This window comes from Acanthopagrus latus, chromosome 11 (genome assembly GCF_904848185.1).
Source record: "Acanthopagrus latus isolate v.2019 chromosome 11, fAcaLat1.1, whole genome shotgun sequence".
Taxonomy (NCBI): domain Eukaryota; kingdom Metazoa; phylum Chordata; class Actinopteri; order Spariformes; family Sparidae; genus Acanthopagrus; species Acanthopagrus latus.
In genome coordinates this window covers 8,534,458-8,559,977 of record NC_051049.1, presented here as the reverse complement: position 1 = coordinate 8,559,977, position 25,520 = coordinate 8,534,458, and the positions used below count along the sequence as shown (strand labels likewise).

Genomic DNA, 25,520 nt, shown 5'->3' with positions numbered 1-25,520 from the left:
AAAAAAAAAATTAAAAAAAGTATAGTATATAAAGTATAACTTTATTATATCTATTTGCACATTACGACAGGCTGAAAACCCCTTTGAGGTTGTGCAGGGCCTGCAAGACATGACACACCTTTACACCTTTAATTACCTTTAACTTTTGAGTTAATAAAAGGTTTATTAGTAAGTTCAGCTGTACAATACTGGTGTACATTCTGTCTCACATTATGTCTTCCCCAGTAATCAACATAGGTTCAGTATACACACAGAAATACCAAAATGAAACTAATTTATTTTATTGCAACCTTAATAAATTCAGTGCCATAACAAGAAAGATTGGTTTCTCAAACACACACACACACACACACACACACACACACACACACACACACACACAAAATAAAACACTCAAAGGCTCAGATGGCTTAATTTGCATAAACATCTGGATGCCAGATTTTACACTAGTTTATATAAAGCTGAACACAAGCTTGTAATTGCTGATGGTTTAAACAACACTACAACGCCACCAGATGGAGCTGTTCACCAGCTTATTCACTCTCTCTGGACTTTGTGGTTTACTCTCCTAAATTCAATTATTCAGGAGCATTTTCTTCAAAGTTAACCAACCTATACTGAGGCATTCCTCTTATTTTGAAAATATTAGGCACACGTTTTATGTCTGGTGTCTGAATGACACACAAGACAAAAAGACACACATATTTTGATTAAAAGTTTTCCTGCTCACCTGTGAGAAGAGTGCAAGCTACTTAAAACACTGTACAAACCCCCTTTATTACATATAAAGTATTTGTTCACCAAAGTAAAAGGGCTAAAGTAGAAGTCATGACTTTAAAACATTCTCAGACTTTTTGGTCTTTTGCTTCAATTGTATTTTTGGACATTAAAGGTCTGTAATCTGTGTCTATTGCGATGTCTATATTATAACATATGGACATCATTTTGGACCCTATATTGCAGAAGCTACATCCAGATTTCATTGTGTTACTGTGGATAACCTGTAAACCAGGAGTCCTTGAGGAAAATCTTGCACCTGTCCAGAATCTGAGCTGGAACAGTCTCATTTTTCGACATGAGCACCGCTGTTATCACAGTCCCACCCAATACTAGCAGCAATGGAGAGAAGAGGACGGACGACCGGCTCTCTGGTTCTGGTACTGCTCTGGTTCTGAAAGGCTGAGCCACCCGATCCCACTGAGTGAGGATGGCCCGTCGGGCTCCGGCCCACTGTCCAGGCCCAGTCAGACGGTACTGATAAGGAGTGCAGGGACCAAAGGCGACCTTCACCCAGAGCACAGGATCTCGCAGCATTAGCCTCAGGAGGTTTGGTCGGACCCCGATCTGTGAGTGGAAGTCTGTCATGATGCTTGTGTCTCATACATAGTGGAGTAACACGGTTTGATGTACAGCTGAGCTAAACTCACCTCTCCTGCCATGAAATCTAGGTAAGAGATGTAATCTACATAGAGAGCGGCCTGCCGTGGGCACGGATAGCTGAGAAAACAAAAAATGAGATATGGATCATTTTCAACAAGACATATTCATTTTTTTTTTTAAATCTGCTCTCAGTGTGAGGTTAATTTTTACCTTTTGCTGTTTCTCTTTGTGTCACACTCGATAACCTCCATCATTTTCTTCTCAGACGGAAGATAGCTCATACCTTAAAGATAAAAACACACCAGCCGAAGCATCCAGCTACTTAATGCTGTGTGCGTCTGTGCATATACAGTTCATGTACAGCTCGAAAATGATTTACCTGAAAAGACTCTCACAGCCCACCGCGCCTGCATTTCCATAATTGGCTGGATGGGTCCTTTCGTCTGGAAGAGACCCATGACTGCCAGTGTGGGTTTGGATAGAGAAGGAGGAAACAGTCTCCTGAAATTTAAGGAAACAAACACACTTAACATGTCTTCCATGCACCACGACTTAACAAAGGCACAACATGCAGGACTTGTCAATTGGGTGCTCTTTATAAACACACCATTCAAGGTTAAAGATTGATTGTTTCATAATAATAGGCCAAACAAAACTCTAACCACCTTTTATATACTTACTTATACAATGTCAACTCTTGGTCAGGCCCTTCAGACAGACCTGGAGGCAGGAATGGGAAGTTTGCTTTATAACCTGTACAGAAGACCACAGCGTCAATGTTCTCCTCTGCGGTGCCATCTTCAAAGACGACCCCGGAGTCCCTGAAGGCTCTCAGATTGGGTTTCATCACCAGCGCTCCTTGAAGGATTTGATCAGGCAGGTCACAGTTGACCAAAGGCCTCCTGTCCAAAAGTCTGGGGAAAGACAGGAAATGACAGCAGTCAGCCAGACCTGGTGCGCTACGAAGATTCTTCACATTCAAAATGACACCAGCGTATTAGCCGGAAGAGCAAACATCAATTATGCTTGCAGTTTTAAGTTATGAACATCACAACATTACATTTGAAATACAGACATTATCTGCAAGTAAGGAGAATACAACCTCAGGAGACACCTCATGCTCACTTTCAGGCGTTCCCCCTCTGACTGAAACACTCTCACTGTTTTAGTTCTCTCTTAGGTCGGCACGAACTTTGGGCTTCTTAACTTTCAAGACCCTTTACATGCAAAATAACTTACATTAAACACTGAAGGTAGAGCAAAAACAATAAAGCATAATAGGTCTCATTTAAAGCCACACTGTATGTAACCTTGCACAGCTGCCAGCATTGCCACAGACTCTTACATAAGAACAGGATTTACGTTTTCATTTGAGAGCAGTTGCCAAGGCTTTGATTAAGGAGCAACATACGTGGAGAAAGTCTGTTATACTGTAAACATGGAGGACAGTTGACAGTGTTTATCCCTCTGCTGCCCAACATCGGACTAATCATTTACAGATGACTATGCTGCAACTTTGATCTAAGTGGTTATAAAATATGAACTGGGGCTTTAAAGGTGAATCACATGGTAGAATAGATTAAACAAACAGGGAAATAAAAACTGGTGTGTGAATGCTGGTTGTGGCCTGGGATCATCAAGGCAGAGCAGAACAGACAGTCATCCAGGTCAAATGATGTCCAACCTGTGTCTGGGCCACAGGCCGTACAGTCTGTGGTCGTATTTTTGGTTCAGCGATCTCTCTGCCACCCAGTTGACCAAACTGCTGGGAAAAAGCTTCATGAGGATGCTGTTCAGCCTGGTGATCGAGGTCATGTCCAAGGGAAGACCATTGTTGGACATCCTGCTGACCACCCAGGCCCCCTGACGAGTGCTGAGAAACGTCTGTCAAGCAACATAAGGGGAGATAAGGCCTGAAATTTCATTTTGGCTTGAACTCATCCTGTAAGAACAACAACTGATACATGCATGAATTCATATATTTTAGCTTTCTGTCTTAGGTCTGTCCCTCTGTTCTCTGTCAGACAGTAAAGCTTATCTATTCTTCTTCTGTCTTACCTTCTCTGCAGCTCTACTTATCTCTACTGCAATGTCTCCTCCAGAATTGCCAATTCCAACCACCACAACCCTCTTTCCTCTGAATGCATCCGCATCTTTATAGTCCCAGCTGTGAAAACACCTGCCGGAAAACGTCTCATGTCCTGGAAAAAAAAATACAGATGATGCTACAGATCAAAATGAGAAGGAGAGCCTCTGGCAAGAATGCATAGATGTGAACTTGATAATCTGAAAAGCAATGTATTTGTTTACAGACCTGGAAACTCTGACAGGGGAAAGATCGGTTGGGTGTAGTGGCCCGAACACACCAGAACAGCGTCAAAGACCCGCCTCTCTTCCTCTCCGTCCCTGTTAACTGTCACTATATCCCACTGTCCGGACTGACAGAAATCCGCCCTTGGTGTGACACTCCTGACTGTGGTCTGAAGCATGCGTGCCCACATTCACGCAGACATACACACACATTAGTAACTTCGACTTGTAGAGAACAGAGAATGATTTCTCCTGGCTACTTGACCTGGAATCACCTGGAAATGGATGTGTCTGAGCAAGTCAAAGTGCTTAGCATAGAGTCTGAAGTACTGCAGCAGCTGGGAGCTGCGCATGTAATTCGGATAATCAGCGGGCATGGGAAAATCACTGAAACACATCATCTCTTTGGAGGTGTTGACCACCAAGGAGCGATAAATGCTGGTTCGCTCCGGCTCAGGGGAGTCCTGTCGACAGAGAGGAAAAATAGAGCTGATAGATGATTATACTGTTAGATTGACAGTGATATGTTTATCATTGTTTTTGTATCCTAAATGCAGCATCATAAGACAAATCTTGAACTGGTAACAAGATTAACGTGTGGGATACACGATGTTCACCTTAAATTTCCACAGGCCGCCAATGTCATCGCTGCTTTCAAAGCAGACCGGCTCCAGGCCTTCATCAATGCAGATCTTGATTGCGATCAGACCAGCGCTGCCTCCTCCGACCACCGCTACACGTCGAGCCATTGCCGAGCACTAGTGAGGGAAGCAGAGAATCAGAAATGCATCATGCTTGAAATCAAAACCCAACCCACCACGAGGCCTTCGCCCTGAACCTTCACAGGCTTTGCTGAAAACATCTCTTCTTCAGGGGTAATTCAAAGAAGAGAAGTGTCATTTATTTCTTAAAACCATTTTGGGCTTCCCCTTGGAACCCATTTGTTTTACGTTACATCACTATGAACTGTGGATAATTTCCTCCCCATAAATGTCAGATGTGGATTTTGAAGGAGGGCTTATGAGTTCAGAGCAGCCATGTGCCTTTGTGGATTTAACAACAGTGCACCTCAAAGTCTGTGAGTTTATTAGTGTAGACACCCAGACCTGACTTTGGTAAGTTATTTTTTCAGTAAACAGTCAATAGTCAATAGTATTTGACAGAATAACACAACAACATGCATCAGAATGTAAGTGATGAACCAGAGAGGGAACAATGAAGCACAGCAATGTCAAGTATCTCATGAAGCTGTTTGAAACTCATTGTAATATTGCTGAAGTAAATCACTTTGGAGGAAGTGTCACTGCATGGCCACAAAACCCGTTTTTGTCTGGCACCAAAACAGGACCGATTATTATCATTATTATGCTGAAAAACAATGCTCTCATTGTTGAGGTTGGTAAAACTGCTCTCACCTTCTCCAGCAGGCTGATTGCAAATCCAGTGCAGCTGCGGTTGAATGTTAAACCGCCTCTGTGCTCACATGAACTCACCCGCGCTTATCACTTATTCCAATAAACAGTAACACGGGTACAGGACTCTGAACCTGTCTGGACGTGTAATGTATCCAAACAGGGGAATGCTCATACTTGAATCGCGAGGGAGGAGAAAGAAAGGGTGCAAAGTTTTAAGTAAGTCATGTCAACTTCTGACTTCCATAACAAACCACCCTCAACACGTTCAAGCTAAACATTTCGCAAAACCTGCTCCACTTGTAATCATTCCCAGACAAACACGTGCACAGTGTTGAGTTTGTTCACTGCTGTACTCCTGTTAACAGCCCTTTAAGAGTGCTACTGCCTGAGTGGAAAAAAGGCCATTTTCCATGCTTTTCCCACCTTAAACTTCATTTAAATAAGAACCCAGACACATTTCTCCTTAAAGGAAAATTATGGGGGGGATAAAACAGACTAAAAAGATCACATAGAACACATTCTGACTTTTTATTTTATTCAAAATAGCACCCCCCACTGTCAGATATCTGTAATGTTACATATATGTCACATCGGACGCTCAGAACCTGGATAATTTCTCCATCAAGGAAACACCAAGTAGTTTACAGTCTTGGCGTAGATCAGCCATGCGTTAACAAGGCCTGGCATTATGGTTTGCCAGAATAGGTAGAGGTGATGTTTAGTATATGTCACTCTGGGACTTCATGAGTTAAAGTCAAGGATAAAGCTGCTCATGGAATTTTCCAGAACCTTTAAGGGACGTGTGACACCTGTGTCAGGGTGGGTTCTTATGGGTCAATAGTTTGTTAATCTATTTGTTTAAAGCACTGGATGAACTCATGAGCAGTCTTGTGCACTTGAATGATCTCTGGTATTAATGCCCCATACTAAAGCTAGTGAGTAAGCTCATGGTTGTAAGATACTTTTTACTTGGTTACTTGTTTCTGATCCTGTTTGTATTGAGTTATTTTCTTTCAGAAGCAGAGTGCCATGATGGTGGGAGGCTAGGCACACCCCTGGTGATGCACTACAGACTGCTCAATATCATCTGCTGTGAGCTTTGCTGTGTTGCACCTTGACATTACTCAGTGTAGTGTGCCTCTCCGCACGTCACCTCAGCTCAGTTTTTCTTTCTTTAGTTAAGTTTAAGTTGGACTAAATTTTTATACACTGATTTTTTTAAATATGATATTGAGGCCTTCTTTCATGAGTTGAAATAAAATAATCATTTTATTATATTGTATTTGCTCATTAACATTCCTTTTTTCTTCAGCAGTTCCAGTCCCTGCCTGTTTGAGTAATTATTATTATTATTATTATTATAAAACATGTTATAACTGTTATTTGGGGCGTGGTGTTTCCCTTCAGATGTCTCAATTCCTGCAACAAAGCAGAACAATGTCTTCAGACTTTGTGTTACTATGCAGATTAATTTGATTTTCATTGATAAGATGAAGATACACACATACATTACATTAATTACGTCCCTGTGTGACTTCACCTGGGCACAGAGACAAACACTACAGAACAGCTGGGATGAGATTAGAAGGGAAGCAAATGTGAGTTGGACGGTGTTGAAAGTGGAGACCTCTGAGCAGCATGGTGGCGACCTCTAGTGGTTGTATTACATAAAATCCATGCCATCGTTAAGGACACATGAAAGTATGTGGGCAGTGATGGTTTAACCGTTTTGAAAGGCACGTGTCTATGTTCTTATGTAAGCAAGGGGAGCATAAATTAGCCTTAAGTTGCTGATAAGTGAAAGGGGCTGTAAAAACGGTTTAACTGAACAAAAGTGTGATGATCAACTGGCTGCTGCACAGATGCACTCACAGATACCACTTTAGATAAACCCTACAATTAAAAACAACAACAAAAAAAAATCCAAAACATAAGCTTGTAGTGGAAGCTGAACCCAGCTCCCCGGACAGAAAGGCAGGCAACTTAGCAAACCACCAGGTCCATGTCCCCATGGCTAGAGTCACCATCCGGGGATTGGATCGCCGGGGCCCCCGCCCACGACCGCCACCCAAATCACACCACACCCGCCCCTTCTGAACCCTCCTGCGAGTGGTGAGCCCACAGGAGGGCGGGGCCATGTCGCTCCTTCGGGCTGCGCCCGGCCGGGTCCCGTGGGCTAAGACCCAGCCACCAGACGCTCGCCTGCGAGCCCCAACCCCAGGCCTGGCTCCAGGGTGGGGCCCGGTAACGCCAATCCGGGTGACGTACGCGTCCTCGATTTTATCTCCATCATTAGGGGCTTTTGAACCGATCTTAGTCTGACCTGTCACCTAGGACCTGTTTGCCTTGGGAGACCCTACCAGGGGCATTAAGCCCCGGACAACATAGCTCCTAGGATCATTCAGGTGCTCAAACTCCTCCACCACGATTAGGTGCCGGTTCAAGGAGGAGAGAAGCTCACTGATTTTGACGAAATGAGGAGGGTTCATCTTCTGATGAGCATGAATGTGGTCAATAAATTTAATGAAACTGCACCCCTCCAACACCCTTGTATTGATAGGACCATGAAAAGTGATCATCAGTTTTTGAAAACCTCTGCTTATCCTGACGGCAGCACAAAGGAGATGCCAAGGGGGCAGCAGTGTTGTTTAGACTCAGTGTCTGGGGACTATGAATATCTACAGCAAATGTTGCAGCTTGTGGTAATATCTGGATTAAGGTGTGGACTGAGTCAGTGCAGTGCACAATCAAATTCTTCTGACCAAGCTATATAAATACAGTACCTGTGCTTTGGCTTAAGATTGTACAGGGCGTGGTCAAATCTTTGGTTGAGTTGTCTCTCTGCCAGACCACAGAAAACACCAAACGGAAGGACACTCTGCAGAAAAGTCATCACCCTGTTGAAAAACAAATCGAGGGGAAACCCATTGTATCCGAGTCGGTCCAGAATCCAGGAACCCCTTCGAGTGCTCAGGTAAAGCTGGAAACAGAAGTGAATACATTAAAAAAATAAGTAATTAACTATCTTGGTTCCAGCTTCTAACAAGTCAGCCAACAGCATAACGTCAATGATATCATGTGGTGTCTGTTTTTTGTCAAAAGCAATGTGTTGGTAGTTGCAATTTGTTTTGGGTTTTTTTGGGGAAGGGGGGGTGACATAAAAATGATAGCTAGCATTAGCAATATTTGCTAATGTAAACTTGCAACCACCTGGGGGGGGCAGATGATTGTTGATGAAACAACAATGGTTTTCTTTTTTACGTCATGTACTTCTTTTAACCAAAACCATAATATTTTCCTAAACCTAGCCAAGTAAAACCAAACAGCGCATGTTTCACATCGTTCTAACCAGACGTTAAATAACAATTACTGCTAACTCAACTGCAGAACACACTGCAAAGTGCTTTTCATGTGTCATAATCTGAAGCTTTGGACTGGTGACCAAAGCTGTTTGCACAAACCTGCTTGGTGACTCTGCTCAGCTCCACAGCAATGTCTGCTCCCGAGTTTCCTATTCCAACCACTATAGCCTTTTTATTCCTCCACTCACCAGGACTCTTGTAGTCTCGGCTGTGGAAGTACTCTCCTTTGAAAGTGTCAATGCCTGAAAAAAAAAAAGACTTGACTGTGACTGTTGGACAAAGCACCCGTATATTCTTACTGCAAGATCTGTAATTTAAGTTGACAACACAATTATCTTTGGTGGTGCAGCTCTCTGTTGATACAGCATTATGTAACCACATCGCTCAGGGTTGCTGGGACAGTCTTGTTCATACTGTGTCAAAGGTTGATTCTGTGTATTTAAACTTTATTATTAGTACCTGGGAAGTCCTGCAGTGGCATGTTGGGGTGGCAGTGATGTCCAATACAGATCATCACAGCATCAAAAATGTGTTTCTCCTTTTTGCCATCCTTGTTCTCCGTCTCAACATCCCACTGGCCTGAGTGAGAAAAATCTGATCTCTGCTTCAGCTGCAAAACTTTGGTCTGAACAACAGAGAGACAGAAACAGATAGCAGTTTGCTGAGGTGAGGAGAATATTTCTTTTACTTCGGTTGTATTGAACTAAACAACATTTTACATTTGAAGCATTCTTACATTCAAGCGTATGTACTTGATGAGCTGGAAGTGGTCAGCGTACATTCGGAAGTAGTCCATGATGAGGGAGTTGTGCATGTAGTTGGGGAAATGTGCAGGAATGGGGAAGTCACTGAAACACATCATCTCCTTGGAGGAGTTGATGATGACGGAGTGGTAGATGCTGGCCCTGTCTGGCTCTGGATTCTCCTGCAAGAAGAGCCAGGAGGTGAGAAAAATAATCAACCCTAAATCTCAAAATAAATAAATAAATAAAAAGCCTAGCCTGCACACAGTGTGACCCACCTTAAACCTCCAGAGACCACCAATGTCATCGCTGCTTTCAAAGCAGACCGGCTCCAGCCCCTCATCCAGACAGCACTTGATACAGGCCAGACCTGAACTACCTCCTCCAACTATTGCCACTCGACGAGTCATACTTCAGCTCTGTGAATCATGAAACAGATCACTTTGAATAGTTTTTTATTAACAAGACGATGCATCCATGGAGGTGCACAGAATAGCTGGCAAAGAGTTTTCCAGGTTTTTGTGATGGCTGGCATACATGGAGTCTCAGATTAATTTTCTATGTTATGGACAGTAGTCCGTCCACTCTTGATTTCATTGTTTGTATGGACATTTCTCTGTTCTGTGCCAAGCACAAACATTTACTATAATCAAAGTTCAAAAGGCAGCTTATTTTCTCAGCTTACACATACTGATAAGTTACATTTACTTTAGTGTAAATGTCTTACCTTTTCTCGTTTTGAACCAGAAAATACTTTTCCATGCTGCATGCGGCTCAACACAGTGAGCGGAGTGATGCTGAATGGGGTTGTGTCAGTTTATATAGGGGTTTTCCTAAACTGACCCTTGAATTGCTGCAGAAACAGGCGGAGAGTAAAATAAATGAACCTCTGTCCTCGGCAAAGTTGAGTCAGTGAAAAGTTATGGAGGCACATGCTGCTCAGTCTGAGGCATAAAGGCAGTCACAAATTAATGTAAATCAATAACGGAGCAGCTTTAGCTCAGGGGGTAGGGCGGGTCGTGCGATCAGAATCCCGGCTACTGGGTTACTGTGACAAAACAGCAGGACACTTTAAACAAATGTCTCCATCTGCTGTGTTTTTTTTTAGGATGAAAAGATGTATGATATATCACCGCTCAGTAAAAGTCCTTTAGCAGTGAACGTACCGAAAAACAAATCAACAAACAACTATTCTGTCCATTAAGTGAGTGGATGCGGTTAGTTTACGTGACTTATGCTTCAGTGTTTTTCATCAAAAACTTTCGCAAGACTTTAAAAAGATAAAATGTCTATCTAATAGCAAATATCGTTTGAGACTGTGGCACCTAGCAGAGTATTAGATTTTAATTCCACTTACATCAATCGCAGACAGGTGGTACTTGATAACAGGTCTTGAAGGAGCCTGTGTGACAGAACCAGAGCCTGCTGTGACTCCCAAAGTATGACAACCTGTTGTAGCTCCCAAAGAGCCACAGCCTGCAGTCACCTCCAAAACAAGGCCAGAAGTGACTCCAGAGCAAACATTGCCTTCTGTGACACCAGAGACAGGGCAGTGACCAGCTGATGCACATACACATTCAGCCACAACACCCCACTTTAGATGTTAACTGTGCCAGTTATTGGTCGGTTGCAAAGATGGCCTTGGACAACATCACTGATGATGTTCTAGGAACAACGCCGACATGGTGATTAACCAAACTCCATGAGGTTGAAAGCACTTTCTCCTAACCACTAAATAAAGTACATTTTCTTTACCATACTGAAATTAGATTCTGAGTTTGAAATTACAAGTCTGAAGTTTATTTTTACTTAAACTCTGATAAGTCATTTTTCCACTGATCATAAAGAAAATGTGCCTCACACTAAAAAAATATTTTTCATGTTTTTCCTACAGTTTTCCTACTGTACATACTGCACACCGACTCAAAGACACAAAGTATATTCAAGAAGACAATACTTTGATCCAAGTCCCATCATCGTCTCGTCAATACGTATACAGGCTGACAAGCTCTATAATGTTTAACCATCCAACCCGCCCAGGATCTGCGCTTGGGTATAAAATGAAGGGAAGCTCAAGAGAGGACGGGGATCATTTACACAGATGAGAAAGGTCATCAGGTTTAGATTGCGTAACCTCTGATGCAGCACTAACAAGGTACCGTGATTGACTGGTCTCGGAGAAAGAGCTTTCCTATGTGCTCCGAAGACTTATACATTTAATCTTCACCATATGCAAATGATATTGGTGATGTGTTGCTCTTAGTTTTAGTATTTGATATTTTACTCTACAAAACCTTTGAAAAGAAAGTTTTCAAAGAGACAGTTTTACTAAAGTTTTCTTTGGTTGTTTATAAAAGTCAACTGATAATGTAGAAACAGCAGAGAAATGCTCCTGTTGCTTCAGCATTCAGGGTTTTTTTTTTCCCAAAATGTATCTATACAGTTTACTTTAAAGTCCTGAAGTCATAGATCATGGCTTCAATAGTAGTCTAAATAGGACGTTGTATTTACATAGTGACTTGAAGGTTATGTGTAAGTATACTGTTATACAATGCTTTTCTCTAAAAGAGAATTGATCAGTTGATTCCATATACAGTATATTTATATGGGCTACCCATACCAATAGGCAAAAACAGGTTACATCTTTGTTAAAACTAACTTAAAAGTTCAGAAGCCAGTCAGATCATCATCCATTTACACCAGCAGGTTTCTTGGTAGCTCCTTTGTTCCGTCTAATCAGTTGTGAGCCGTAATAAAATCTTGGAAAGACACAGATACCTCTTAAGACACAATCTCAGAATGGCTGACTCATGTTGTTGATTACTGGCCTTTAGGTCACGCAGTCTAGTGATTTATTACAGCGTTATTTTATGAGTTATGATAGGCGGTAAGTCACGTCTATGTCAATTAAATGTGTAATTGAGTAATATTTAAACTAAGAGGGAGACAAGCCATGATAACCGCTATCAACAAGGACAGTACCGCATTTTCTTTTTATGCCACGTGTGCATCAATAAAAAGACTATAGATGGATTGTATGACTACATAACCAATCACGGTGCCAAACACATTTTTATATGTAGCAGTTTGAAGTATAAAGGTAATGGAAGAGTATGGCTCCCACGATAATATATAGGTCATTTGAGAATTTTAATGCATTTGAAGCTTTAATTTCAGGTTAAGTCATTTAATACAGGGAACCTCTAAAAAAAAACACAGAAAAAAAAATAGAAAGTCAATAACTGGCTGCAACACAACGCACAGCTTTTCTCTCCCGCTCATTATTCCAGCAGAAGTCAGTTGGTTTTATTGTGCTTATTAAAAAACTGACTCTCTTAATCTGCTTTATTTTTATTCCAGCATGCTTCAGAAGGTGGCAGTGATCAGTGCAGGGATTTCTGGACTGACCAGCATCAAAGCCTGTTTGGAAGAAGGTCTGCAGCCTGAGTGCTTTGAGAGCAGCAATGACAATGGAGGTATATGGAGATTTAAGGTAAGCCACATACAGTATTTCCTCGCAGTACAATGAATACCAAGCTTGAATCCCATTTTTAGTTGCATACGGTGGCCCCAAAGTCATGACAGCAACATACAGACTTAATGAAGCGCATGACCATGTTTTTATCTGCCTCACAGGACGATCCAGAGCCTGAACGGGCCAACATCTACTCCTCTGTGATCATCAACAGCTCCAAAGAGAGGATGGCCTTCAGTGACTTCCCTCCACCAGCTGAGCTCCCCAACAACATGCACCACTCTGAGATGCTGCTGTATATGCGCCTCTATGCTCAGGCCTTCAAACTGCTGCAGTACATACCCTTCAAGGTTATTGGTCACTATGAGTAATAGTAGGTTGTGCTGCTTACAGTGGTGTGTCCTTCAGAGAGCCTCAAGTTTAGATTGAACATGCACTTCCTCCTAAAATGAAACTCTAGTCAAATATTTCCAGATTTGTTTTCTACCCAGTTGTCCCCAGTTGTTTACACACTGCCGTGTCTGGCCCATTCCCTCTCGTTCCTTGTCAATCTGTCTGTGTGTTGTGCTTTAACCTTGCCCCTCAGCCTGACTCTTTTAATTTGGGGACACATTCAAAGTTTTTGCAATTTTCCAGACTGACTGACCTTCAGTTCTTAAAGTAATGATGGACTGTTGTTTCTCTTTACTTAGCAGATGGTAGCAGGTGTTCATTCATAGTTTTGATGCCCTCAGTGAAAATCTACAATGTAAATAGTCATGAAAATAAAGAAAAAACATTAAATGAGAAGGTGTGTCCAAACTTTTGACTGGTAGTGGATATATAAGGTCTTTATCTTATAACGAGGATGATAATGTTTCACTTGAGCCTGTGATATGATGGCATTCTGTTTTGGACTTTGTCACATGTTAGATTAGATTAGATTAGATTCAAATTTATTGTCATTGTGCACCGTACAAGTACAGTGACAACAAAATTCCGTTAACATCTAGTGAAGTGCAAAAAGAGGCAGTAAAGTGCAAGTGTGCTCAGTACAAATAGTGCAGGAGATTATAGACAGATTTACAGCATTTACAGTACATAAATATAGCGCAAGTTGGTCTAGGTACAGTATGTACAGCATAAAAAAACTTCTGGCAGTACTAAATGGAGATACAGTATGTACAGTGTAAGTGTTATTAGCAGTACTACAGGTGGGATACAGATGAAGAGTAAAATAGTCAAGGATAGTGCAGGTGGGTTGGGAATCAGTCCCTGGGGGTACCATACTGTGATGGTAGGGATGCTCTCATTGGTGAAGCAGTAGAAGTTCACCAGAATCGGAGGAGACAGATGGACCTTCTTTAGTCTCTTCAGGAAGAAGAGATGCTGGTGAGCCTTCTTGATCAGGGTGGAGGTGTTGAGTGTGCAAGAGAGGTCATCAGAGATGTGGACACCCAGAAGTTTGAAGCTGGTGACGCGCTCTGTTCTGTTGATACGGATGGGGGTGTGTGTGCCATCGTGTGACTTTCTGTTGTCCACAATGAGCTCTTTGGTCTTCTTGGTGTTGAGAGCCAAGTTGTTGTTGGCACACCACACTGTTAGGTGCTGGACCTCCTCCCTGTAGGCTGATTCATCATTGTTGCTGATGAGACCAATCACCGTTGTGTCGTCTGCAAACTTGACAGTGATGTTTGAACCATGTGTAGGTGTGCAGTCGTAGGTGAAGAGGGAGTAAAGGGGGAGCTCAGCACGCATCCTTGTGGAACGCCAGTGTTCAGAACGAGGGTTGAGGAGGTGTGGTGATCTAACCTGACAGACTGTGATCTGTTGGTTAGGAAGTCCAGAATCTAGCTGCAGAGGGAGGTATTGATGCCGAGGTCAAGTTTGATGATCAGTTTGGAGGGTGTCATGGTGTTGAATGCTGAACTGAAGTCAATGAATAGCGTTCTCATGTAGGTGTTACCGTTGTCGAGGTGGGAGAGGGCAGAGTGAAGCACTGTAGAGATGGCATCTTCTGTATTGCTGTTCTGGTGGTGGGTGAATTGGTAGGGGTCCAGTGTGGGCGGTAAACTGGTTTTGAGGTGAGCCAGGACCAGCCTCTCGAAGCACTTTGTGACGATGGAAGTGAATGCAACTACGCAGAATTCATTAAGGCTTGCTGCAGTGGAATGTTTTGGCACTGGCACGATGGAGGTGGTTTTGAAGCACACAGGGACACCTGCTTGGGCTAGTGACAGGTTGAATATGTCAGTTCAGACCTCAGTCAGCTGCACAGCGCAGGCCCTGAAGACGCGTCCATGGACACCATCAGGACCAGCAGCATTAACCCTGCTCAGTGCCGCATGCACATCGGTGGACGAGAGTGTGAGGGGTTGGTGGTCTGCAGGGAGTTCAGCCTTGTTGGCCATCTCCTTGTTGTCCCTGTCAAAGCAGCCATAGAAGAGGTTGAGCTCATCAGGTAAGAAGGCGTCGCTGGATGGAGTGGAGCAGGTGGAGGAGTATTTTGTCAGACAAAATGTGCTATATGAGCTTCAGTCTGGCTTCAGAGCAGCATACTCTACAGAAAACCGTCTTATTAATCTTTTTGATTACATTTTCCAGAATTTTGATAAAAGAAACTATGTTGGGATGGTTCTTCTCGATTTGCGAAATGCATTCGATACAGTAAACCATGAAATACTGCTTTCTAAACTGCAGTGCATGGGGTTTAGTGGTTCTACAGTTAAATGGTTCACTTCATACCTCACAGGAAGGTTTGTGATGTGGAAGGGGCCACATCTGATCCTGAGCATATAACATGTGGGGTGCCCCAGGGTTCTATCCTGGCCCCCCTTTTATTTTTGTAAGCTTCTTTTATATGCTGATGACTCTGCCTTACTCATTCCGAGGAGAGTGATGTGCATGAAATAGAGAATACTCTTGGCAAAGAGCTTAAGACTGTCAGCCAGTTGCTTATAGACAACAAGCTCTCAATACATCTGAGTAAAACTGAATCCATTCTTCTTGGAACAAAAAGGAAGGTGTTAAAAATCAATGCACTAAAGGTCATGTGTAATGGTACTGAAATAGTGTCTCAGTCAAGTGTTACAAACACTATGTTGCCAAAAGTATTCGCTAAGGCTTGACTCGCATATGAACTTAAGTAAAATCCCATGCTTAATCCGTAGGGTTTAATATTTGGTCCACCCTTTGCAGCTATAACAGCTTCAACTCTTCATGGGAATTCTTGGCCATTCTTCCAGAATCACATTTGTGAGGTCACACACTGATGTTGGATGGGAAGGCCTGGCTCTCAGTCTCCACTCTAATTCATCCCAAAGGCTCTATCGGGTTGAGGTCAGGACTCTGTGCAGGCCAGTCAAGTTCATACACACCAGACTCTCTCATCCATGTCGTTATGGGCCTTGCTTTGTGCAATGGTGCACAGTCATGTTGGAACAGGAAGGAGTCGTCCCCAAACTGTACCCACAAAGTTGGAAGGATGGAATTGTCCAACATTTCTTGGTATGCTGAAGCATTCAGAGTTCCTTTCACTGGAACTGAGGGGCCAATCCAAGCTCCTGAAAAACAACCCCACACCATAATCCTCCCTCCACCAAACTTTATCCCTGGTACAATGCAGTCAGACAAGTACTGTTTTCCTGGCAACCGCCAAACCCAGACTCATCCATCAGATTGCCAGATGGAGAAGCATGATTCATCACTCCAGAGAACACGTCTCCACTGCTCTAGAGTCCAGTGGCAGAGTGCTTTACACCACTGCATCCGACACTTTGCATTGCACTTGCTGATGTATGGCTTGGATGCAGCTGCTTGGCCATGGAAACCCATTCCATGAAGTTCTCTACGCATTGTTCTTGAGTTAATCCGGAGGCCACATGAAGTTCGCCTGATCTGAAGGCAGTGTCACATGCTTTCAGCAGGAGTCTGACCTTTTTGTTCATCCATGGCTTCTGATTAGGGACTGTGGTGATCCGTTTGAGAGTGGCAACACTCTTGATGTTGGAGTTTATACAGTCCAGAACGGAGGTGGCATAGTGCTTAAATTACCATATAGGTACACACTGTGGCTCAGAACAGACTTGAAACATGGTGACACAGAGGCAGTCAGAGGAGATTAGAAGTTCTTTGGAGATTTGATTGAAAGAATGATGAGGGTCGAAAGCAGTAGATCATGAGGAAGATGCAAACTCATCGAACCAGAAAACAGGCAGTCAGAATCAAAGACAGCTAGAAAGCTAGGGCAGATGCACACTAGACAACTTGGTGGAGTATTTGTAGAAGTTGTAAAATTGGGATGATTAAGGTAATGTTAGGCCAGCGAGTGAGTGGGTGGGGGAGGTCAGGTGGTGAGAAACTACATTGGAGAAAGTAAAGCTGTGTGTGTTTAAATCCCAAGATTTAAATCATTTACCCTCAGAGGAAACAATGCTCGAATGCAAAATTGAGAAGGACACAGCAATCATGCATCAAAGGTAAGACACAAAACATCCATAAAATGTAATAATATGTTAAATTTGTCATGACATCGATTTTTTAAAATTAATTTCCTACATTCCAGTAAAATGGTGTCTACGTCATACATTGCAACATACCCTAAAAGCCCCCTACCAGATAACTGTGGGGGAACAATCATGTAACATCAGTAAGTTTCTGAGAAATTGGGTTCAATGCTCCACATCAACTCATTCGTCAGATACTGGAGCCATAAGATTTAAATTTGAGAAATAAGGAATGAACCCCGAGAGGATGCAAGAAAGAACGAGCTGAGACAATCAATCACAAACATTTCTCAAAAGATGCCTCTTTAAACATAATAGCTACAGTATAAAGCACTGACTCTTGAAAGTGGCATATGGAAACTTTTAAAACTCCCCTGTCCATCTTTTTGCATCTCTTGTCTCTTAGATATGCCTGCTCAGAACGCACCCCGATCCAGGTGGACTACATCCCTTACCTGGACTCCCTGTACACCTTATCAGTACCATCTGAATGGGCCGGGTGGATGGGAGTGGGTGCTTCATGAGAGCTTCATAGTTTATTTCTCAGGTGCAGCAATATTGTGCTGCTTTTTCTTCATCAAACACTGCCTCTCTTCCTTCTTTCCGCTCACATTCTGTAAATCTAATTGTAAATGTTTAGTGTTCAACCAACATGGCTGGACTATCAAAATCTCTGGCGTTCCTGCAATTTAAGTCCAAGAAAACTGAAGTCATCCTTATTCACTCCAAATGCTATAGTTCTATCACTTTTTGATACTGTAGTCCTGTATGTTGCACCATGTGCTGGGAACATGATCAAAATCTTCATCTTGAGTTGCTCAAGACTTGAGTTTCATTCTGTTTCCCTCCATCGACCAGTTAATCAGTTTATTAAGGCAACTGAACACGCAAAAATGTTAAATATAGCTACAATGAGGAAATTACAAATTCCTCCATACTAAGCACCAAATCAAAGCTGTAATCAACCAACCAGCAGTCTGACCGTACTCATGTGGAGTGAAGGAGTGAAGAGTGGACTGTAACACAACTGTAGAAAACAAACTTTTTATAATGGAACAAACTCTTGTCTTTTTCTCATTATGATTTGGCTTAAAAACTCAGTGTAGGTTGGTTAACTTTGAAGAAAATGCTCCTAAGGAAGTGAATCTGTTAGAGGAGACCACAGGTCCAGAGACAGTGTGAGTACGCTGGGGAAACAGCACCATTTGGTGGCCTCTTTAGTGCTGTTTTAACACAGAAACCATCAGTGATCACATGCTTGTGTTTGGCTTCATAAAAGCTGGTGTAAAATCTAGTTTCCAGATATTTATGCAAATGAAGCCATGTGAGTCTTCACTTTTCTGTGTTGAAGAAACCAAACTTTTCAGTATTCTTTATTGCATAAATCCATGTTAATATATAATACATGCATTTCATTTTGGTATTTCTGTCACAGTCTGCAACTCCAGTACTTTTCCACTCACCTCACCTAATCTCTGCTCCTACCAGCCAGCCAGCCAGCCACACCCACCTTGTTGCCTGACTTGCCTCAACTGGACACTCAGCTCCAATGAGCCTATATAAAGACCCCAATGGGTCACTCATTCAGTGCAAGTTTTTTCTTTGCCTTCATGACAGACTTTCCAGCTTTTTTCCTCAAACGGATTTCCCGGCTTGGACCCAACTTTGTCCTGACTTTCCTGCCTTGTCTCTGCCCTGGTAAAGATCTTCGCCTCCTGTTCCTGACCACAATTTTTGCCTGTTTCCACCTCAGCTGAGCAACCAGCTAAAACTCAGGTGGGTTTCTTCTCCCTAAAGACTCTGTCATTCCCTCCCCGCTCACATACAAATTAGGTTTTGTACTGTATATAGTGATATGAAGATCAGTAGTTATATCCATGGTGGCAGTTGAAGCTCCTCAACAGTGTTACCTTGACTTGTGCAGGAAAAAACGTCCTCAGGACTCCGAAAAGTTAAAACTAAAGATATTTATTCCAAGGTTTTGCAGTGTCTTATTACAGGAGTGATCAAAATTAAGCTTTCCTAATCAGCAAAAAGTACTACTGTAAGAAGTCTTTGTGGTTCAGTCCTCAATTGAGCCTCAATTCCACTTAACACGTGTGCGGGCCGCTCAAGAGACCTACTCTCTTAAAGTGACAGTAACATAAGATGACTCTAACGGAAAGATTAATATACTGTTTTCCTATACAAAACATCATTCTTACCTAAACATGAATTAAAGCAAATGAATTTAGCTGACTTTTGCATATTTATAATTAACTTGTTATTCAATTTAATCAATTATTTCCAATGGAATTAAAAGGACAGCTAAATTCATTTGCTTTAATTCATGTTTAGGTAAGAATGATGTTTTTGTATAGGAAAACAGTATTTTAAGGTTCCCGTTAGGAGAGTCATCTTATGTTACTGTCACTTTAAGAGAGTAGGTCTCTTGAGCGGGCACACACCTGTTAAGTAGAGTTGAGGCTCAATTGAGGACCGAGCCACACAGATTTTTTACCGTAGTACTTTTTGCTGATACAGGCAACTTGATTTACAATAAATATCACTCGGTCATTACACAGACTTTTGCTGGTTATTTTTTAAATTAACTTCCACTCAAACCCAGAAGTTGCAAGAACAATATTTAAAGTTCAATTCCTGTACTTAATTTCCCTTCCTGAATAACTCTCGCTTAACCTGGATCTATTACTTTACTATTATTTATTACTTTTGTATTCCTTTCCCACTTTGTTTTACTACTGTTGCACGACAATTTCCCTCGGGATAAATAAAGTTTTCTTGAATCTTGAATCTTGAATCTCAATAGCTCTGCCAGCATGAGAGCACTTCCCTTATTGTTACCAGATGATCCAGAGATTACAGACTTAATTCACTGAAGACATTTCTACTTATCATTAGCAGTGAAAGCTCCGGAGGGGTTGATGGTTATTAATTAATGCAATGCACTTTAAGAATTGCTGGTATGCTTTACAGCTGTGCAAAACCTCTCCTGCAAAAAGGTCTCTAAAACTGTATTTTGCTCCACATTAGCTTCAGAAAAAGAGTGTGGATGGAATTGTAGACGTTAAGTTCTCATGTGTCTCAAATCAAAATTAATATAATTATCCTTGATTGATTCAAGCATTGAAAAGCCATCATTTACATGCAAATCAATGACTTACAAACAATGGGTGTGATGGTCACACAGTCAAGTTTAAAATGCATCACATCACACAACTAAACAACACACACACATTTCATCTCTTCTTGCTCCAGTTCCAGCCTCTATATCAGACCAGCTGTTGAGTCCCCAACTGTTTGTCTCCAGGATGGTTCAGAAGGTGGCAGTGATCGGTGCAGGGATTTCTGGACTGACCAGCATCAAGGCCTGTTTGGATGAAGGTCTGGAGCCCATCTGCTTCGAGAGCAGCCATGACATTGGAGGTCTATGGAGACTGAAGGTGAGGGATGATGCTTTTTTTACAAACACACCCAATATTATCATTTATTAGTTGTGACACTTTATTGCACACACAGTAGCAAAGTGAAACAAATAAAACTGTCTGTCTTTATCTTGTCCTTCTCTAGGAGGAGCCCGAGCCTGGACGTACCAACATCTATCAGTCGGTGGTCATCAACAGCTCCAAAGAGATCATGGCCTTCAGTGACTTCCCTCCACCAGCTGAGCTCCCCAACAACATGCATCACTCTGAAGTGCTGCTGTACATGCGCCTCTATGCTGAGGCCTTCAATCTGCTGCAGCACATACATCTCCAGGTGAGGGTTTAATTGAAGAGGTAACAATAAGCCCAAACAGGTCTCTACCTACATTCACCACAATTATAAACTGCCCAAAGTGATGCAACTCTGCAAGGTAGATATAACGGTATTCTGGTTAACAGTATTGACATTAAATTTGAGTCCTGTACTTATTTATTTGAATGTACCAATGTCTCTGGTTGCTTTTGAGGACGGTGTCACCCAAACTTAAAGAAAATGTACATGACTAATTAATCAGTGTTTTCTGTAATTAATGTTTTGGTGTTTAAATGTTTACATGCGTATCACAGCATCATCCCATCATCCACATAACTGCCTACAAGTACACTGAGGGTGCACCCATGTTGGGGGGAAAAAAACGCTCCTTGATGTCTTGATGGTAGATAAAACAGGATAAAGTGTCCTACAGGGTTGCCTTTCCAGTGAACAAAGCATTATCATTGTCATCTCTTCGTTATAAACATACTTTCTGGAAGCTGATGCCCTCCCACATACAGCTGGTGCCTTTTCTATTTTTGTTTCCCCTCAATCATCCTGAGGATATTCAGCACTATTGTGTGTGTGTGTGTGTGTGTGTGTGTGTGTGTGTGTGTGTGTGTGTGTGTGTGTGTGTGTGTGTGTGTGTGTGTGTGTGTGTGTGTGTGTGTGTGTGTGTGTGTGTATGTCAGACTACCGTGGTCAGTGTGAGGCAGACCCTGGATTTTGCATCAACAGGCCAGTGGGAGGTGGAGACGGAGAGCAGTGACGGTCAGAGGGAGACTCGTGTTTTTGATGCAGTGATAGTCTGTACCGGACACTTCACCCATCCTCACATGCCTCTCAAAGACTTCCCAGGTACCAGAAACAATTTTTGTTCTTTTTTTCATTGGCTTCAAAATGAAATAAGCTTCAGGAACTGTCATGCGACAGATCTCAATGAGATCTCCTTATCAAATACAGGTTGCTGTTTAGTCTGAAAACGTAACTATACAGATATTTCAAAGAGACAGCAACTTTCTATGTAAATATAATGAACCACCAACATATTAAAGAATAAAGAAAATTAATACTTGCAAAGGTGATACAGAATGTGCAGGTTCCCTGACTCAATTCAGCACAATGACTGACTGATTATTCTTTAATTTCTCCTTCCTCAGGTATAGAGAGCTTTGAAGGCAGATATTTCCACAGCTGGCATTACCGCAACTCTGAGGGTCTGCAGGGGAAACGAGTGGTGGTGGTTGGGATTGGGAACTCTGGAGGTGATATTGCTGTGGAGATCAGTAGAGTTGCTGAGAAGGTACGCGACTAAACTACATGTCTGTACTTTCAGTGCTGCTTGATATTAAAAAATCTGCTGCCTTCAGCTGTGTTCAGTGTGATCCTAAAGCAGAAGCACTTGATTCTTAACCCTCTCTGCTCTGATCGGACCTGCAGGTGTACCTCAGCAGCAGGAGTGGAGCGTGGGTTGTCAGCCGTGTAGGACAGGGCGGGATCCCATCTGACCTCATTGGGACTTCTCGGATGAATCTGTTCATGGAGAGGCTCTTCCCCTCGTGGAGCAACACGATGCTGGAGAAGAAACTTAACAAAGCATTTGACCACAAACTATATGGCCTGAAACCAAAACATGGGTAACAAGATCATTTAGAGAAGCATCTTTACATCATTGCGTGGACAGTATTCATCTCAGTGTTTGTGACTTAAAAGTCTAAATCTTATCTAGTAGTGCCTCAGATTGCAATGATCATGACATCCAATAATATGAGTAAGGTAGAATGTGCAACATACTGAGGACTTTGGGTTGAAAATTAAAGTTTGTCCTGCAGGTGGCGGCAGAGGAAAGTGTTAAATTCTAAATACAACATGGCTTATGCAGAGAATATTGCTTGATTTTAAATCAGTGTGCAGACCTTTTTTTTTTCGTGTATCCATTTTCGCCAATTTTACCACTTAAGAGTCTCTTCAAATATTAGGCATTTCTTTGTAGTTACTGTAACTGTGCACTGAGTGTGTTTCTGAGACACTGTCCATAACAGCTCTGTTGTCCTTTTTGCAGTTTTTTTGCACAGATGCCTCTCGTGAATGACGACCTGCCAAATCGAATCATCTCAGGTCGTGTTCAGATGAAACCAAATGTGAAGGAGTTCCGTGGGTCCAGTGCGGTGTTTGTCGATGGGAGCGTTATAGAGAAGGTGTGTATTAGTGCTACTCTTAGAGTGAGGATCAACATTTTTCTGTCATGTAATAAAATATGGCAACATCCATTTTAGGACTCCTTTTTTGCTTTCTGCACACACTATTCATCATGGACAAATAATCACAATGTAACTAAATGTTTGCAGTCATCTAATCTTTAACCTTTGTGTGCTGTGCAGGTGGATGTTGTGGTGTTTGCTACAGGGTACAACTACAGCTTCCCCTTCCTGCCCTCAGCTCTGCAGGCTAAATGTGGTTACAGGCTGCGTCTCTACAAGCACGTGTTCCCTCCTGCACTGACCAAGCCTACGCTGGCAGTGGTGGGCTTCATCCGCGGCTTTGGGGCCGTCAACCCTCTGTCCGAGATGCAGGCCCGCTGGGCTACAAGAGTATTTAAAGGTAAACTTGAACACCAAAACAATTTTTAACCTCTCATGTATGCACAAACAGAATCTATTTTCATTTTTGTTATTACCAGACACACTAAGGGCACATGATGGGCCTAACACCTTTAACCATGTTTTACAACCGAGATCCCAAACAGGAGTAATGAGTCATATTCTGCAGCAGACTTTTGATCATGTTAAAAGGAGACAACAATGAACAGGTTTAAATGGTTTGATGCTCAAAAAAAACACACCAGTTCTCCCTTTCTGTCCAGTGCTGCAGCACTGTAATCCTCCAGTCTGAAACACCAGCACCACTCACTGTGTCTCTGGACTACTCGGCCATAGCAGCGTATTGAGATGTCGTAAAGTCACACACTTATAAGTGAGACTACTGACGAGGCGTTTCAGGAGCAGTGTTTTCTGTGGGAGAGAGGAGCTTCTGTTGGTGCAGACTTTGGTCTTTTTAACTTTCGAGACCTTTTATATATAAAACATTGAAACGAAGGAAAAAAAACTAAAGCATAATAGGCATTTTAAAATGTCAACTGTGTATTCATAATTCTACAAGTGGTAAGAGTCATGAACTAACAAGCAGCTAAAACGATGTGAATTACATAAAGCTGGTAAAGGGAAACAGAACATTGTGGTTAAGATAACGGCTAAAAATGTTTTTTCTTACATTTTCTTATCCTGCAGGCTTGGCGACCCTCCCTTCAGAAGAGACCATGATAAAGGAACTTGAGAAAGACACAGAAATCATGCATCAGAAGTAAGAGCTCAGTTGCAGGGCTGTTGAAGTGTGCAAGAGCCACGGTGAAGATCACTAATGATCCACGTCACTCAGGCTGCAACCAACCATTATTTTCAGACGATGGTAAACAGTTGTGTTTTGTTTGCTTATCTTGTCAGGTTTGCCTGCACTGAGCTTAACCCCATCCAGGTGGACTACATCCCTTACCTGGACTCTCTGGCAGAGCAGGTCGGGGTTCGACCTAACATACCATGGCTCTTACTGACGGACCCCAGACTGGCACTGCAGCTTATAACGGGTCCCTGCACTCCTTATCAGTACCGTCTGACTGGGCCCGGCAAGTGGGCCGGAGCCCGTCAGGCCATCCTCACTCAGTGGGAGCGGGTGCTTCAGCCTTTCAGGACCAGAGTGGTACCAGAACCAGAGAGAAGACCTTTGTCTAGATGGAGCATCGTAGTAATGGTCTCAGGTGCAGCCCTGCTGTGCTGCTTCTGCTACAATAAACACCCTCTCCCCTCTTTGTTATCCCTGCAGTCACTGCTCAGATCTCCTCAGTGAGCAGCTTGATTATATACATTAGTGACAACATGATGATGGAAGAAGCAGTAAAGGAGCACACCTCAGCACATTCTATTTGTCAGCATGATGTATGTTTTAGACTGAACCTGATCTGAATGAAAACTGGATTTCAAAATAAACATTTAGTCAAAGTCTGTGCAGTGTTCTCAACATACTGAATGCCTTTGCTTCCTGCTGTCTCTCATACCTTTTCTTGACACTCACTCAGGCCTGCACATACCACTTTGTAATGTTCACTGCAGTACATTTGATGTAGTTCTGCATGATAAAACTGTCCTCCAGCTGTGCATGACAGCATGTGTGATAAAATACCTTTGAGCCTTCCCTGTTGCTGTTATTGTAATCATACCTGTTGAGCCACTCCTGATTTCTGTACCAAGACTTCCACGTGAGTACAGACGAGTTTAGACAAAATGGCTCGAGTGCACAAAAACAGGTCAGTTTAGGTTATTCAGTTGTGAAAATAAAGAGTTTGGTAATTTAGTTTAGACATTAAAAAAAAAAGTCAGGATCAAGATCTTTCTCTTCTGATTAAAGTGTATTTCCCCTAACTACAAAGTGCACCTTTAATATATGATAGACGTGTAATTGTCAAAACAGATGCTTTACAGTTTTACTTTGTAGAGAAATGTTAATATTGTATATGTACAGACAAATGGATAAAATGCTGCTGTGATATTCAGTTACAGCCA

At 42.4% G+C, this 25,520-nt stretch overlaps 3 protein-coding genes across 7 annotated transcripts; 2 read left to right on the top strand and 1 right to left on the bottom strand.

Moving 5' to 3' along the window:
- Window positions 1–265: 265 nt before the first annotated feature.
- LOC119029342 (flavin-containing monooxygenase 5-like) lies at window positions 266–9,629 on the bottom strand. Of its 2 annotated transcripts, XM_037116128.1 has the most exons (11): window positions 5,106–5,262; window positions 4,308–4,448; window positions 3,966–4,154; window positions 3,695–3,860; window positions 3,439–3,581; window positions 3,065–3,264; window positions 2,061–2,294; window positions 1,760–1,881; window positions 1,591–1,663; window positions 1,428–1,497; window positions 266–1,344 (listed from the first exon to the last, which is right to left on the bottom strand). In XM_037116128.1, exons 2-11 carry the CDS (start codon window positions 4,437–4,439, stop codon window positions 988–990), a joined length of 1,686 nt encoding a protein of 561 aa, XP_036972023.1. In that variant the 5' UTR covers window positions 4,440–4,448; window positions 5,106–5,262; the 3' UTR covers window positions 266–987. The 2 variants fall into 2 exon arrangements, with proteins under 2 accessions (XP_036972023.1, XP_036972024.1); XM_037116129.1 differs by lacking the exons at window positions 3,065–3,264; window positions 3,439–3,581; window positions 3,695–3,860; ... (1 more) ...; window positions 4,308–4,448; window positions 5,106–5,262 and adding exons at window positions 7,889–8,085; window positions 8,567–8,709; window positions 8,927–9,092; window positions 9,204–9,392; window positions 9,489–9,629.
- LOC119029349 (flavin-containing monooxygenase 5-like) lies at window positions 7,951–13,402 on the top strand. Of its 3 annotated transcripts, none has more exons than XM_037116141.1 (3): window positions 7,951–8,079; window positions 12,571–12,703; window positions 12,847–13,402. In XM_037116141.1, the coding sequence occupies exons 2-3, from the start codon at window positions 12,572–12,574 to the stop codon at window positions 13,054–13,056; spliced, it is 342 nt and encodes a 113-aa protein (XP_036972036.1). In that variant the 5' UTR covers window positions 7,951–8,079; window position 12,571; the 3' UTR covers window positions 13,057–13,402. The 3 variants fall into 3 exon arrangements, with proteins under 3 accessions (XP_036972036.1, XP_036972035.1, XP_036972037.1); XM_037116140.1 differs by lacking the exon at window positions 7,951–8,079 and adding an exon at window positions 8,974–9,133; XM_037116142.1 differs by lacking the exon at window positions 7,951–8,079 and adding an exon at window positions 11,302–11,365.
- Window positions 13,403–18,649: 5,247 nt separating this feature from the next.
- LOC119029347 (flavin-containing monooxygenase 5-like) lies at window positions 18,650–24,959 on the top strand. Of its 2 annotated transcripts, none has more exons than XM_037116135.1 (10): window positions 18,650–18,945; window positions 20,480–20,612; window positions 20,740–20,928; window positions 21,600–21,765; window positions 22,068–22,210; window positions 22,348–22,544; window positions 22,970–23,105; window positions 23,289–23,508; window positions 24,195–24,267; window positions 24,408–24,959. In XM_037116135.1, the coding sequence occupies exons 2-10, from the start codon at window positions 20,481–20,483 to the stop codon at window positions 24,805–24,807; spliced, it is 1,656 nt and encodes a 551-aa protein (XP_036972030.1). In that variant the 5' UTR covers window positions 18,650–18,945; window position 20,480; the 3' UTR covers window positions 24,808–24,959. The 2 variants fall into 2 exon arrangements, with proteins under 2 accessions (XP_036972030.1, XP_036972029.1); XM_037116134.1 differs by having other exon boundaries at window positions 20,428–20,612.
- The last annotated feature ends 561 nt before the right edge of the window (window positions 24,960–25,520 follow it).